At 38.6% G+C, this 15875-nt stretch overlaps 1 protein-coding gene across 1 annotated transcript in view; it reads right to left on the reverse strand.

Annotated features, from left to right (window-relative positions):
- Positions 1 to 5105: 5105 nt before the first annotated feature.
- FREM3 (FRAS1 related extracellular matrix 3) overlaps positions 5106 to 15875 on the reverse strand; it is a 119570-nt gene continuing 108800 nt past the window's right edge. Inside the window, 4 exon segments of the mRNA XM_063107484.1 lie at positions 5106 to 5318; positions 9672 to 9760; positions 13046 to 13129; positions 13132 to 13191. Coding sequence (XP_062963554.1) covers positions 5106 to 5318; positions 9672 to 9760; positions 13046 to 13129; positions 13132 to 13191 — 446 coding nt within the window.

The following is a 15875-nucleotide window of genomic DNA, read 5'->3' on the forward strand; positions in this document are numbered from 1 at the left end:
GTGTAGGATCGGGAGGCCATGGTAGGAGTTTGAGTTTTTATTCTGAGTGATATGAAAAATAATCGGAGGATTTTGAGAAAAATAATAACATGAATTATCTGTGGTTGCTCAAACCAAGTACTCTTACGTAATTTTCAAAATTAAATTATTCCAAAATAAGTAGAAGAAACTTGCTATAAGTTAGTATTCCAGGGCTGGCCCCTGGCTCACTCAGGAGAGTGCGGTGCTGATAACACCAAGGCCACAGGTTCAGATCCTATATAGGGATGGCCGGTTGTTTCACTGGCTGAGCGTGGTGCTGACAACACCAAGCCAAGGGTTGAGATCCCCTTACCGGTCATCTTTAAAAAAAAAAAAAAAAAAAAAAAGTATTCCTATTTTTCTTAAAAACATGACTTTTACATGTTTTCAAATCACTAAGATTACTGCAAAGTCATAGATATTAAAATGCTGATTATGCACTCTTTATGTGTTGCTTAATTCTACATCTGACAAAGTAAAGTGCTGGCAGCTATTATAAAGTGTAAAATATTTTGGAAACCATTTGACTTATTCAAACTGAATTTGTCCTATATTATGTACTTTAAAAAGTAACTCAAACTCACAAAATAACACTATATTTTAAGTCCTTCATAAAGTTGAGAGAAGCAACTCCAAGGCATAGAGTACTTTGAATATTAATATAGGCCAATCTTTTGAACTGATGTGCATTTAATTATATAAGCTATCTTTGGCTCACATACATTTCTGAGTCCCAACTTTTAAAAGCATTATAAAATACCACTGTGGTTTTCCATAAAAATAATGAGTAAAAAAAGAAATTTCATTTCTTGTTCTACCCCTTTTTAAGCCTAAAAAACCACTTTGCGATGGTGTGCTACCATTGAAACCAATTGTTTTGGGGTAGAACGTGTATGGGCTTAGACACGGCTAAAAAAATGTAAGGATTAAAGAGGGTGATTTAAACAAGCAAAGTGAATTAAAGACCTAGTTTGGATAAATCCAAACTAATAGAATGCAAGAAGACATGTATTAACAGAGTAGAAACCTTGAGATACGTAGCTATTAAAAAAAATATAACCTTACCTGTTGGAACCTGATGTCAAGGTCAAAGGTGATGGGATCCCTCCGGTGACAGATAATGGATAAAACATATTCTTGGTATGGAGCAGTGCTACACGAAATTAATTTCACTGTATGTCCCAAAATAGTCTCTGATCTGTTTGGGTTTTTATTGGAATGATTAAACAGGATTTTGCAGTATTAACAGTGGTTATTAGAAAAGATTATGCTACAAGAACCACAACTGAAGTGAGAAAAAAAAAGAGTGAAATGATGTGATTCTAAATAGAAAAATTAAGTGGAATAGTTTATTCATAGCATTGTTTCAGAGGAGGGCTGGCACCTTACCTTAGATGCCCAAGTAAAGACTGGCAATATGAGTCTTCATTCTTTGTTATCACTGGGGATCCCTTGTGTCCTGAGAGGTCTCCCAGTTCTGATGATAGATTTTATCTGGGGGTAAGGAGGCTATGCGAGGACTGAAGATTTAGGTGGTTGCCTCTAATTAATTCTATAGCATCCAGGGTGTGTGGGTCTTATCTCTAGGACACCAATATTTAATATTGCATATCATGTATCTACAGTATAAAGACAGTATGTCAGAATTTAGTTAAGGCTGGAGGTTTTATAATTTTGTGGGGGGAGGGGGGCGCAGGTGGTGGCTGACCGGTACAGGGATTCAAAGAGGCTTTAGAATTTAAACAAGATATTGATACGACAAGCAAACAGAAAGGACATTGTTGGGGGGGAGGGGGGGAGGGAGAAGGGAGGGAGGTTTTGGTGATGGGGAGCAATAATCAGCCACAATGTATATAGACAAAATAAAATTTAAAAAAATAAAAAATAAAAAATAAAAAAAAAGAATTTAAACAAGATAAACACTACATTGAAAAACAGGCTTTATTAATAACACTTGCAAAGTTAGAATAATTATGCATATATTTTCTTTCTGTAGCTTATTCTCCTTTTTGATGTTGTAGATAACACAAGGGAGCTTTTTTGTAGATAGATTGTGGATAAGTTGAGAAAAGAAATAGAGATAGAGATTATTTCTTACTTTACCTTAAACTGTTGTGAACTCCTAATTTGTCTAATTCATGTGTCTATAAGCTTTTCTTTTCTAGTCTTCCTCAGTCACTGAAGAACCCAGGATATGAATACAGTACTTGACAATGATAGAAACTTCTTTTTCATCCCAAACCAAACCCTGTTCTTAAAACTGAATTCATTGCAAAATCTGAGATGAAACTCCAGTGTTGTGCTGGCCAGCGGAAGGTCAGTTCACTCTTTGAGAGGCTCAGTGTGAAGGCAACATTAGGATGGCCTGCAGATATCACCCAGGAGGACAAAGAGGTACTACTTGGGTCATTGGGGAAAGGACAGATCATAGACAAGAGCAGCCTCCTTCCAGAGCTCAGTTACAATGAACACCACCGTTACTCATCAGACATGCTGGAAATTCTGCCCCTTCCCTTGATTCAAAAATCCTGGAGAATTCTAGCAAGGAATAAGCACTGCTTCTATAGACTATTGGTATTTCTCCATGGCTGATGTTTGAAGTTTTGTCAAAGCTTTTGTGTCTCATGTAGAGTGGTGATTTCTTTGAGTGAGTCAGTGCTATTACCTGGAAGCAAGGCTTACCTGGGGGGAGATATTCCCAACTGCTCTCAGAAGCAAATCTCTTCCCTGAAGTTTACTACCAGCCTGCCTTCTTCATTGATGTGCTTGCTGATTGGGTATAAGGATCCTGGGCAGAGTGAAAAAGAATATAGATGATATACATTTACTGTGAAAAGGCAGAGAATTCTCACCAGCTTTCCCCCATGAACAGGCTGGCGATAAGCTGACTTTCTGACTCATTTCTCAGAGATGCCTAGGGGGCATCTGATCATCCCGGCTTTGCAAGGAGTAACTTAAACTTTTTTTCATTTTGGATTCCCTTTAATCCTAGTACATTGATATGTTTGCTTTCTTAGTACATTTTCAGTTGTAAAAAGATCTTTTCTCTGGGTAAATTTGTCCCCCTATTTCTTGCCCACCTCTTTTCCTGGGGGCCAAATGAAGGAAATTAATGGCACATGTCCTTCAGCCTATTCCTACCAATCTGTTTCTAAGTGTTGCAGACACCACAGTGCTTTCTTCTCACTCCTAATAGCCATAAAGCAAGTTAGAGGGAGTTCCTTCAAAAGTAAACGGAGCTTAGTTTCTTCACAGCAGGAACTAGCCTTTAAAAAAACTAAACATTGGCATTCTCATTGTACCTGGACAGGACCAGGTCTGGTGCTTGATAAGAGAATGCATAGATTAAATAGTTACAGCATGCGGGTACCCATAGAGGCTCATCTTCAAGCTCTAACTCTAGTGGGCTGTGGACCCCATCTTTCTACAGGATGGCAGTGTCACACAAAGGTGAGCCACCACTCCAACTGCAGGTCAAAGTGCTGCCAGCTGAGGAGGGAAAGATGTAGGAGACGGAGGCACATGCAGAGTCACATAGGACTGGACCAGGTTTAACACTTGAAAAGTGAATACAGAAGGTCAGAATCTTCTTTAAGTACATGTTGGAAAACATCCTTGATTTTCTAGCACCAAAACTTTTAAATGCAGAGACAAATCATCTCTTTGGTTATTTGTAACTCTCTCTCAGTTGAAATCTTTTAATTTAATTTGATTTTTTTGCTTTTTCCATTACTTAAATTTGACATGATGGGTTGATACTGGCACCCAATGGCAGCATGTGCAAACACACTTTTCTATTGTGTGGTTAGCTCTGCTTGGTGTCTGATTTGTTACAGATCTCTATCCTGAACGCTTCCTAATAGACCTATCTCTAGGAGCAGAATTCATCTTCTTGCCATTTTAGAGGTCAGAAAACCAACAAAGAAAGGTATTAAGAAATTTGACTCCTGGTTACATTATAAATAAATTGTAGAGGTAATTTTCAAAGCTTTTCTTACCTGACAGTATGTCTGTTCTCTCTCCTACAGCTGTCCAACCTGCTGCTTATTTACCTTAAAAGAGAATATAAGGAAGCTTTGGGCTCACAGTAATGCTCATAGGTACATCTCAGCAGTGATACTTCTGGATCAGGTGAGGCTACCGTTTGGCTTTTACATTTGAGCCCATCAGAACATTGTTCTACCAACATTAAATCACTAAAAAAAGTATCAGGGAGTCTGATACTTCGCTTTAAATTTAAAGGAAGAGGATAGGGAATCTAAAAAGGCTTTAGGAAAATCTTTCAAATTATTTTCCATTAGATTATTGAGCACTGGACTGGCAGTCAGGAGAATAGAGTCATAGTCTCAGCTCTGTCACAGCTACTGGGAGGCTGGGAAAAATAATTTTCTGAAATTGAACGGGAGCTCACCATTTTAAAGCATTTTTGCCTGTATATTTCAATTGAATCAACCGAGCCTCAGTTTCTTCAGCTTCCATGATTTTTTGTATGATTCTATATCTATCAGCTATGTGTATATGCATATCAACAAATCACAGGCACTTCAATTCACACTCTACTTTTATAGGACTATGTCGAAGAAATGTAACATTGGGAGTCAGATGACATGTGTTCAAATTGTAGCTCTACCCTTTGTTATCTGAATGACTCAGGGGTGTTTTTGTTTTTGTTATGGAATGTTAATAAGTAGTTCACATGGGACTAAGGATTAAATGAGAAAATGATAAGAAAGCACTTTGTATATTCCAAATAAGGCAACTGGTGATAGTGATGATGATGATGTCTAAAGGTCCATTTGAAATTTCAGTTCTTGAGGGATTTTTTCAATTACCTGGTTTAGCTGGGGATCACTCACACTTAGGATTGCTCCAAGCCTTTACTGGATTGTTCTGCCCCATTCACAGAGTCTGGATTGCTGCTGTGCTCAGAACCTTCCCCTTCCCCCTTCCCAGTTGCCTTTCTCTAGGAAGCATGCGTGGCCATCAGTGCCAGTGAAGCCACTGCACTCAATTAGCAGTTCTGACGTGTCATAGTAACTGCTGAATTCCTGGAGACAGGCCTTCAAGTTGAGGTTCTGGTAAAATCAGAGGATGTGAGCAGGTCTCAGGGAGGCATTATATTGGTAGAGGACACTCTGCCCAGGACCTTCTGGGCGCTTGGCATGTGTCATTTTGAAGCCATGCTTGGTGTGGAGCTTGCTGTCATTCAGAAGATTAGAGCACTTGTGGATGCCCATCAAGGCTGAGGGTGAGCTAGAAGTTGGCCAGAGGCCATGTGGAGATGACTGGCAGCATTCCTGGAACACAGGAGGCAGCCTGTGTAGGGCAGAACTTAGGAATGGGGTCCCTGGGTCCCACCTCTGTCTCTAGTTCTTCCAGTGGCCTGAGACATGACTCTGAGGTTCCCCTTCTCCTCACAGTGAATGCATGCTTGGTGCCTTTGGTTTTATGGTAACACCTACTATCCATATGTGGCATCATCAGCTATTTTGATCAGATTGGGATAATCAGAATCACTGGGCCCAAAATGTGGAGTCTTGGCTGAGAAAGGTTCAGCTCCCACTGTGCCAGGCAAATGAGGGTGATGGAGACCTGGGAAAACAGATGCTAAATGAAAGCATAAGAGACTGACCATTCTAGAATGAATAAGAATAAGAAAAGGAATAGTAGTTAAGTACTAATTTACATATATCATCGCATTTATTCCCAACAATCCTACAAAGGAGATATTCTGATTCTGCAGATGAGGGAATTGAGTCATTGACACAATTATCTTTGTAAATTATTGAGTTTTATATTACATGGAAAAAGGCTTAGAATAAATTGACTGCTACTAATAATCTAATAATATATTTCTTTCAAAAAAATTCCTTGTTCAAAAGAGGCCTGATTTCTTGTTGCTTCAACAAGATGTAAACATATGGAGCCTTTCCTTCAGTGGATGCACAGGGTGGCTGACCCTCTGATTGGGGTTTCTTCTAGTTCTTGGAAGATGTAATTATGGACACACAAAGTCACAAACACACATACATGCACACAAACTCATGTTTAGTTACATTATTTCCTCTTTGTTGCCTATTATATTAAATAAATAAATAAATTTGTACTTATTCAAAACAGCTTGAGAGAAGAAGGAGGAAGCTCAAGTACTAGTGCCTGCTATGGCCAGCCAGCTGCGGGGAGCTGAGCAGGCCAGTCTGGACCCAGTGAAAACCTGTTTGCTAGTACTAAAAGTTGTTACATGGGTTTGCCTTGATAGGAGGTCTGGGTAGTTTGTATAGGGTTTCTCCTCATTGGCAGCCCCACCCCACACAGCCCTGACCTGACCTCTTTACACATACTATCTTGTGAGTTGCTGTTTGCCCCTCACGCTGACACTAGCCATGCATTCTGTGGCCTGGAGGTGCCTATACCTTTGATTTAATGTTCCTGTGGTTATAATAGTTGTGAATTTCAGGGTCCATCCTTAGTTAATATATTCCTTGTAGCATTTTACCTATTTGAGTTAAACAATTCAAAATAGATACCTCTGCAATTCAAAATAATACCTCATATATATATTATTTATAATGTATATGGATAAATATATGTATTAAATATATGTAATAAATCTATTAAAATATACATTGGAAATACAGATGTTTGGTAGAATTTGGCAGTAAAGCCGTCTTGTCCTGGGGTTTCTTTGTTGGGAGACTTTTATTACTGCTTCAGTCTCATTACTTGTTATTGGTCTGTTTAAGTTTTCTAATTCTTCATGGTTCTACTTTGGTAAGTTGTATGCATCCAGGAGTTTATCTGTTTCTTCTAGGTTTTCTGGTTTGTTCATATGTAGTTGTTCATAGTAGTCTCTTATGAGCCTTTGTATTTCTGTGGTGTCAGTTGTAATGTCTCCTTTTTTATTTCTGATTTTGTTTGAGTCTTCTCTCTTTTTTCTTTGTTAGTCTAGCTAAAGGTTTATCTATTTTTGTTTATCTTTTTGAAAAACCAAATCTGTTTCATTGATCTTTTGTATTGTTTTTTAAATCTCTAATTCATTTATTTCTGCTCTGATCTTTGTTATTGCTCTCCTTCTACTGATTTGGGGTTTGGTTGGTTCTTGTTTTCAGCTCCTTGAGGTGTAATGTTAGGTTGTTTATTCAAAATCTTTCTTCTTTCTGAAGTAGGCATTTATTGCCATAAACTTCCTTCTTAGAACTGCTTTTGCTGTGTTGTGTTTTCATTTTGATTTGTCTCCCGGCAGGAAATTTTTAATTTTCTTTTTGATTTCTTCTTTGATTCATTTGTTGTTTAGGAGCATGTTGTTTAATTTCCATGTATTGAATGGTTTCTAGTGTCCCTTTAATTGCTGATTTCTAGTTTTATTCCATTGCAGTCAGACGAGGTAATTGATATTTCAGTTTTTAAAAACTTGTTGACACTTGTTTTGTGACCTAACATATGGTCTGTTTTAGAGAATGTTCCATGTGCTGCTGAGAAAAATGTGTATTCTGCAGCTATTGGATGAAATGTTCTAATATGTCAGTTAGGTCCAATTGGCCTAGAATGGAGATTAATTGTGGTGTTTCCTGGTTAATTTTCTGTCTGGATGATCTGTACTTTGAATGTGGGGTATTAAAGTCCCTGGCTATAATTGTGTTGGAGTCTATTTCTCCCATCAGGTCTAATAGTAATTGCTTTATATAACTGGGTGCTCTGGAGTTAGGTGCATATATATTTAGAATTGTTATATTCTCTTGTTGAATTGATCGCTTTATCATTATATAGTGACCTTCCGTATCTTTTTTTACTTTCTCTGGCTTGAAGTCTATTTTTTCTGATATAAATATAGCTACTCCTGCTCTTTTTTGGTTTCCATTTGCATGAAATATCTTTTTCTTCCCCTTCACTTTCACCTGGTGTGTCTTTTTTTTTTTTTTTTTAAGATGACTGGTAAGGGGATCTTAACCCTTGACTTGGTGTTATCAGCACCACACTCTCCCGAGTGAGCCACGGGCTGGCTCTGGTGTGTGTTTTTTAATTGGCAGCATATTGTTGGTTCTTGTTTTATTATCCATTGAGCCATTGAGGCTTTTGTTAGCTCCTGCTCCATGTGCACTGCAGCTTCTTCCTGCTGGCCCAGAAGTGTATGAGGCTTGAAATGGTTGGAGCAGTTTCTTCTTCCTCTCCCCATGGCTTCACCCACCTTCGTGATCTCCATGGGTTTCTCCTCCTCTTCCCATGAGCTCCAGTGGTCCCCGGTTGGCAGTCTTTGCTTTTAATAGTTGTAAATTGGTTGATTGTAGGTGAGAGTGATGCTGGGGCCTGCCTATTCTGCCATCTTGATGATGTCACTCCCCAAGATGATTTAAATTTTAGAAAATGCATAATCATAAAGACATTTTTTTCACTGTTGTGTCTACAGAGATAGCAGATTTTCACTTTGCATAGTTAGAAGTCTTGTGGGATAAAAGTAGTGAATGATGGCTCTGTTAAATAGTTTCTCATTCCTAAGGTGGCACACGTCCAATTTACTTGTTATGTCTTCACTAGGAAAATTGTTGACTAACACTCCTCTTATTAATTCCTAGCACCCAATCTTGATATTTCCTATAAATTTCAACAGCAGAAAGTCACTAAAATCTCACTCTCTTCCTCATTCTTGATCCTGATTAGGGCTTCTTTTGACCATCCAACAGAGGTTCCAAAAGCAGTGTTGCTTGTGGCCCCATCACTCCAATCTCTGCCTTCATGGTCTCACTGCCTCCTACTCTTCCATGTATAACCTCCATCTGACTTCCTCTTAGAGTACACTTGTAGTTACATATAGGGCCCACCCAGGATAATCTTCCCATGTCAAGATCCTTAGTTGTCTCTACAGATGCTTTTTCCATATAAGGTAAAATTCATAGGTGCCAGGGATTAGGGCCTAGAATCTTTGGGGGCATTATTCAGCTTACTACACCTGTCAAATTCTATTTTGTTTTGTTTCTTTGTCTGTGCTTCATCATATTTAAAGACACATTTGGTGACACCTGGTTTCTGAACTTCACTTACCTTTTTTTTAAAAAAGATGACTGGTAAGGGGATCTTAACCCTTGACCTGGTGTTGTCAGCACCATGCTTATCCAGTGAGCTAACCGGTCATCCCTTTGTAGGGATCCGAACCTGGGCCTTGGTGTTATCAGCACCACATTCTCCTGAGTGAGCCTCGGCCCAGCCTTCCACTTACCTTTTTATTTTCACTTCTAGTGTACTTAGTTTTGGTGACCTGCTTATACATTTGGGTATCTGGTTTCACTTTTTTTTTTTTTTTTTGTCTTTTTCGTGACCGGCACTCAGCCAGTGAGTGCACCGGCCATTCCTATGTAGGATCCGAACCCGCGGCGGGAGCGTCGCTGCAGCTCCCAGCGCCGCACTCTCCCGAGTGCGCCACGGGCTCAGCCCTTCACTTTTTTAAAGATGTGGCTAATGTTTCTAAAGGGACCCCATAAGACTCTGTCACAAGTTGAGATGATATTACAGAGTGAGGGTATTATGATCTGTTTAGTTGCCTTAATTTCACAAATAGCAGCAGCTGGTATTGAGCATATATATTTACCAATATAACTATAGAGTAAGTTTGGAAACAAATGGCTGATAATATTATTACCCTAACACGAAGTTATTACCTTTTTCAGGCATATCCTTTTAGGCTTTTCCATATTTTTAAGGTTTGCAATAGCTACATGATCACTGATAATCTGGAATTCATACTGTTCTACCGAGTGGATATCCCATAATTCAATTAACCACTTCTTGAGTATTGGGAATTTAGGTTGCTTATAATTATTATTATAAATAAGCTCAGGAGCAGCAACACTGTGGTGCCTTAGTGTCTTAGTCCATTTGTGTTGCTATAATAGAAATACCTGAGACTGGGTAATTTATGAAGAACAGAGGTTTATCTGGCTTGTGATTCTGGGACAGCTGCATCTGGCATGGGCCTCACGTTGCTTCTGCTCATGGCAGAAAGCGGCAAGCAGCCAGCAGGTACAAGCAGATCACATGGCGAGAGGAAGCAGGAGAGAAAGAGAAGGTGCCAGGGTCTTTTAAACAACCAGCTCTTGTGGGAACTAATAGACTGAAAACTCACTCACTGTCCCGCTCCCAGGGAGAGCATTAATCAGTTCATGAGGGATCTGCCCCCATGACTCAATCAGTTTCCAACACTGTCACATTGGGGTTCAGATTTCCACATGAGTTTTGGTGGGACAACACATCCAAACTCTATCACTTAGTGTCACACAAGTTTTAGAATGTTTACCTGGCACAAAGCCAATTGTGGAGTCATCAGTCTTGGGTCACTCATCATAGTCCACCATCACCTGGGCTGAGCCCTGGTGGCAAGAGCAGCACACTGAGGTTTCACTCATTCCCCTTTGCCAGACATCTGGTTTAATCTTAAAACACTTTGCTCAGTTTTACTCAGCCATGAAGTTTCTGCTGTTCCCTGGGCTATCATTAATCATTTTTGCAAGCTGGCCCACCATATAACTTCTTTGCTACTTATTTGAAAAGTTATCACATGTACTGATAGCAACACATGATAACCAGTGGAATAAAACAGAAAACCATAATCAGTATAAACAAATACATAAACAAATTGAAGAACAGAATATTTACATTATCTCAAGATATATTGCTCCATAAAGTACTTATTAATTGCAAAGGAAAAAAATAACTTTATAGTGGGGAAACCTGGCAGATACCACCTTAACCAAGTAATCAAAGTTAACACCACCAGTAATGGGATAAACTGAAATTGTGTGCCATTTGATAGAATGCAATGAGAACACAATATCACCTCTGTGATGTTCCTGCTAAACATGCATAACCTGAACTTAATTATGAGGAAACAACAGACAAACCCAAATTGGGGAGACATTCTATTTGCTACAAAAACTGGCTTGTAATCCTCAAAAACATCAAGTTGATGAAAGTCAAGAAATGACCAAGAACTGTTCTAGACTGAAGGAGATGAAAGCAGACATAACAACTAAATGTGTGATTCTGAACTGGATTCTTCTGCTCTAAATAAAGATTTGGGAACAATTGGTAGACCTTGAATGAGGTCTGAGAATTAGATTGTAGAAATATATCAAGTTAATTTCCTGATTTTATGTTTGTATTGTGGTTACACAGGAGAATGTCTTTGTAGGAATTACCTGTTAAGTTTTCAGATGGTTCCAAACTTATTGGTAACTTAATGGTTGAAGGAAAAAAGTGTTTCACTGTACTTGTTATTTTTCTATAAGTTTAAGATTGTTTCAAAAAAATTTTTAAAGGCATCATATAATGACATTAAGAAAAAACAAAATAAGATTATGGTGAAAATTACCAATGCAGGAGAGTAAGGGAAAGAGGGTTTTGAATCTCATACACTTTGGTTCAGATCTTGGTTCATTGCATACTTGAACAAGCTATTTAACCTCTTTGAGTCTCAGATTCTTCATCTGCAGAATGGGAAATTATAGCTACCTTACAATGCTGTTGTGAAGATTTCAGTAGTAAGAGAGTACTTCAGAAAGTTCGGAGAAAAATAGAATTGAAAGATAATACAAATCTTTCCATGCACTTTTTTGAACTACTCTTGTACATAGAAATTATAAATATTGTTAGTGTAACAAATCATAATCTTAAATTATACATATATATTCAAAATTATTATTAATTGACCAACCTGAGCAGATGTCATATACTCACTAGATTCTGTAGATTATCAAGTCTAAACTGTTACCTTTGTTATCATCTCCTGTTTAAACTCATGAACCATCACCCCAAACATGTATATTACTTCTGTTAGTCCATCCCTACCTGAGAGATAGTAGCAGTGTCATTACTTTTAGGCAAGAAGTTTATGTAAATGAATTTGAATTTCTCTTCCCAACCACAAGCAAAAAGTCCAATGAACCAGTTGGTTTATTCACTTTTTGTCCCATGGATATGTACAGAATGAGAAATATCCCTCTCCGAAAATTAAAAAAAGACAGGAAAAAAAAAAAAAACTTAAGAAAAAAAACAACTAGAAAGGATTATTACTAGTTTTATGTACAATATCCTGTAATATATCAACTTTAGGTGTAACAACATGTCAGTTCTTTGAAGTGCAAGTGAAATGGCCATTTATTTTCTTTAACTGTTTCTTTTTCTGTTTCGCGATGAAACGGGGTTCACATTTCCATAGAACAATGTGTATTTTACTCTTTATGCCTCATGAGTTGGTGTAGATTTTTAGATTGCTGGGTTTTATTTACAGGATTTTTGCTTTTACTTTGCTTTTATTTTAAAGTATTCTCATGGGTTTGGGGTGTACGTGATACTTACTGGTCCTGAATTATGCTGGCTGCCCAATCCCAGGAGACCAAAAGGTCCCAGACACAAATGAGAAAATGTGGGTATTGATGTAGATGGAAATGTCCCTTTCTTTTCCTGTTGTACCCTACTGTTTGTTTTCTGTAAAGCCACTGACAGGCTCATGAAAGGAAGTGGTAAACAGAATTGTCTAGCCCCATTGCCAGCTAGACATTCATTGTCCCTATCAAGAAACATGAAGGTGAGTGGGACATGAGGAGATTCTGCTTGAAGCCCAGGAAAATGCCCAAGACTCAGAAGTAGAAACTTCCTACCCTTTGAAGGTCTAATATGTGACTGGATTCTTCCAGGAGTTGGGATCTGCCCAGCCATTATGGGGTGTACCTTCTTCTGAAATATTGTTTATGAGCAGCTTAAAGTATCCACAAATATTCTGAACTTTGGAATATTAGTTTGAGCTCATGACAAGCAAGTAGATAATGAATGAATCCTAAGAGCTGCTCTCTAAATATTCTATTTATTTTATAAACGGCAGAAGTCATTATATATACAAACCGTCTATGTGCTCAAGTAGGAGAAACTTTAAATCAGAGCCTATCAACAAACACTAGGCGTGCTTACACTTGACAGACTAGACCCCACCATAAATGCGTATTGTGATAGCAAAATATTCTTTTAATAGCCCTCTCACCTTCTGCCGACTCCTGCTCTGTCTTCCTGGAGTGCATAGTGACGGATGATGCTTGGGAAAGATCAGTGCCTGTTCTCCAGACATGTAGCTAGCACTTTCAGCAACATGATACTCAACATCCCCAAAGTGCTTCAGAAGGGCACCTTCTAGGGAGGCAGGAAAGGACAAACTAAGAATGCTTCATCTGCCCAGGTGTACAGTCTCCTCTGGCCCTGTGTGAGCCTGGGTATTTGTCACAATTGTGAGGCTTGACGGATCCCACAGGTCCTGTTCTATATATAGCTCAGGGAGAAAAAAACCAAAAGTACACAAAAAGCCACATTCAAGGGTCTCATGTCATGCCTTTGACCCCTGGAAGTGCCATGAGATACAATCAGTTGGACTTCTATTCATTTTTCTGTTTTAAGGGCTTTCTGTCACATAGAAGAAATTTTCCTATTGGGAAAAACTGGGCAATCAGCTGTAACTGGTGCAGAAGTTAGACAGGCTTTTTCTTGGGAGAAAATTGCTCCTTATGTTGAAGGACAGCTGAGCCAGAGTTCTGAATTTGGGGATTTGCTGTTGTGCCTTTTCTCATACCATTGGCTGATCACAGGGACAGACAGAAATGGAGGGGATGGGGGGAGAAGGAGGCAGGATCCTGTTAGCTGAAATGCCAGAAACACTCCCCCTAGGGGCAGAGAAGTGGCTCCCTGGAAAGAGAAGGCTGAAGGAGGTCAGCACAGGCACCAGGCTTTGGGGGCCAGAGGAAGAGAAATGTACGTCTTCTAAAAGGAGGAAAAGTTTGACAATGAGAAAGTTAAGATTTGGCCAAGTCTAGAAGAGAAGAGCTCAAATGTTCTCATCAGAAAGAAATGATAAATTTTTGCAGAGATGAATTTGCTAATTACCCTGATTGGATCATTATACATTGTATGCATGTATTGAAATATAACTGTATCCCATAAATATGTATAATTTATACTTTTCAATTAAAAAAAATAAATTTCTTTAAAAAAAAAAAAAAAAGATTTGGCCAAGCAAATATACCTATCTGTACTCTGTTCACTCTGTTCTAAAATGTAGCCTATAAACTTAATTGACTATTTAAAGCTTATACAAGATTTAGCTGTTACACTGGATATATACTGTCATGGAAAAGGTTTTGAAATTAATGTGTTTGTTTGGGCTGTGACATCTGGAGGCAAAAAAATGTAAATGTCAGGAAGCAGCTTCACCATGGAGGAATGATTTCCTGGAATCATAAAATAGAAACTTAATTATAGAGATGACACCTTTGCACACATATTGCAATTCAGAAGCATATCTGAATTAAAAGGAACAGTTTGGAAGGTAGGAATCAGATTTAATAAGGACGTATTTTAGTAGGTCTCTTAACTGATGAGGAAAGTTTTACTGGAAGTTTTACCATGGCATACAAGACCTCTCATAATCTGACTTGAATCCATTTTTTCCCAGAATCATCTGGTACCATACCCCACTCTGTGCCCTTGGTCCCAGTTACACCGAACACCTCCCAGTGCACGCAACATAGCATGTGTTTATGAGGCTCCATCTTCGCTGTGATGTTCTCTGAGCATTAATGTTCCCATTTGACAAATGCCTACTCATTCTTTAAGACTTTGATAAAGGGTTACCTGCTCTGGGAAGCTGCATTTAATTTCCTCAAGAAATCAATTATTATTCATCCTGTACTTCCCTAACATTTTAATTAGTTCTGTAACTGTGGTGACTGGGTCACACTTGCCATTTGGTCACCTCTGGCACACAGCAGGTGGGAGGCCTGCACTCAGAGAATGGTGGGGGAATCATTTTTTCTTACCAAGAACTTCTGCTTAATCTCCCCATTGTTTGGATGTTTCTGCTGCTTCCAAGGTTGGACAGGAAAGAAGGAAGAGAGGCACAGAGAGCAGGGAAATTCATTCTTGATGGGTATTTTCATGATGGTCAGTATTCTCTGGTCTTAGAAGAAAAACTGATTTTGTTATCATGGGTGCTTTCGTGGGTTCTTTGGATACCTCTCACTCTCATAGCTGGGTATCTTTCATCTGCAGTTCCCTTGATGAGGATGAAACATCTCTGTTCTGGCTGGTCACTTAATCCTTCCTCAACCTATTAGCATTTGGCAATACCTCTGCTGAGGACTGTTCTGCCCTCTAGATGGCACTTTTGGACAAGACCTAAGACAAGTCCATGCTGGCTCTTTCTTGCACGCATGGCTCACATATGGTCTATGGTAACCCTCCTGCATCCTTTGCCTTGATAAATTCCAGGAATACGGCTTGATCACAATGCAGTTTCTTTCTTTTGCTCATCCATCAAAGCAGCCGACTAGCTTATCTCCCCTGTTGAGATTTTCCAGGCAGAGCCAGACCCCAGTTCACTGTGTCCTCTACATTGCTGGTGACACACATTACACTTCCCAAGTGTTCTCCTTAGAACCCCCTCTTGATTAAGCATCTCTTTGGAAAGTAATAATTTTAAAGCTACCAGGTGTTTTTATCAAAGCCCTATGAACTTGTTAAGGTCAGATATCATATTTCATATGTCTTATATTAGTGATACAATAATCAGCATTTGATAAGTTCTCAAGAATTTGTCAAATAATTTTAACTCACTACTGATGTATTTTAAACTTACTATAAAGTTTTCTTTTTAAAAGTTTGGACAAAGTGACCTGCTTTTTTTTAAGCACAGAAATTATTCTGTGTGAGGGAGGGGAAGCAAAGATTTTTTTTTAAAAGATTAAAATAAAAATAAAAATTATTAAAAAGATAAAAAAAGATAAAAGGGCAAGAAAAATAAAAAATATTTGGATCAGTAATGCTGC

This window comes from Cynocephalus volans, chromosome 9, assembly GCF_027409185.1.
Source record: "Cynocephalus volans isolate mCynVol1 chromosome 9, mCynVol1.pri, whole genome shotgun sequence".
In the NCBI taxonomy this organism is placed as follows: Eukaryota; Metazoa; Chordata; class Mammalia; order Dermoptera; family Cynocephalidae; genus Cynocephalus; species Cynocephalus volans.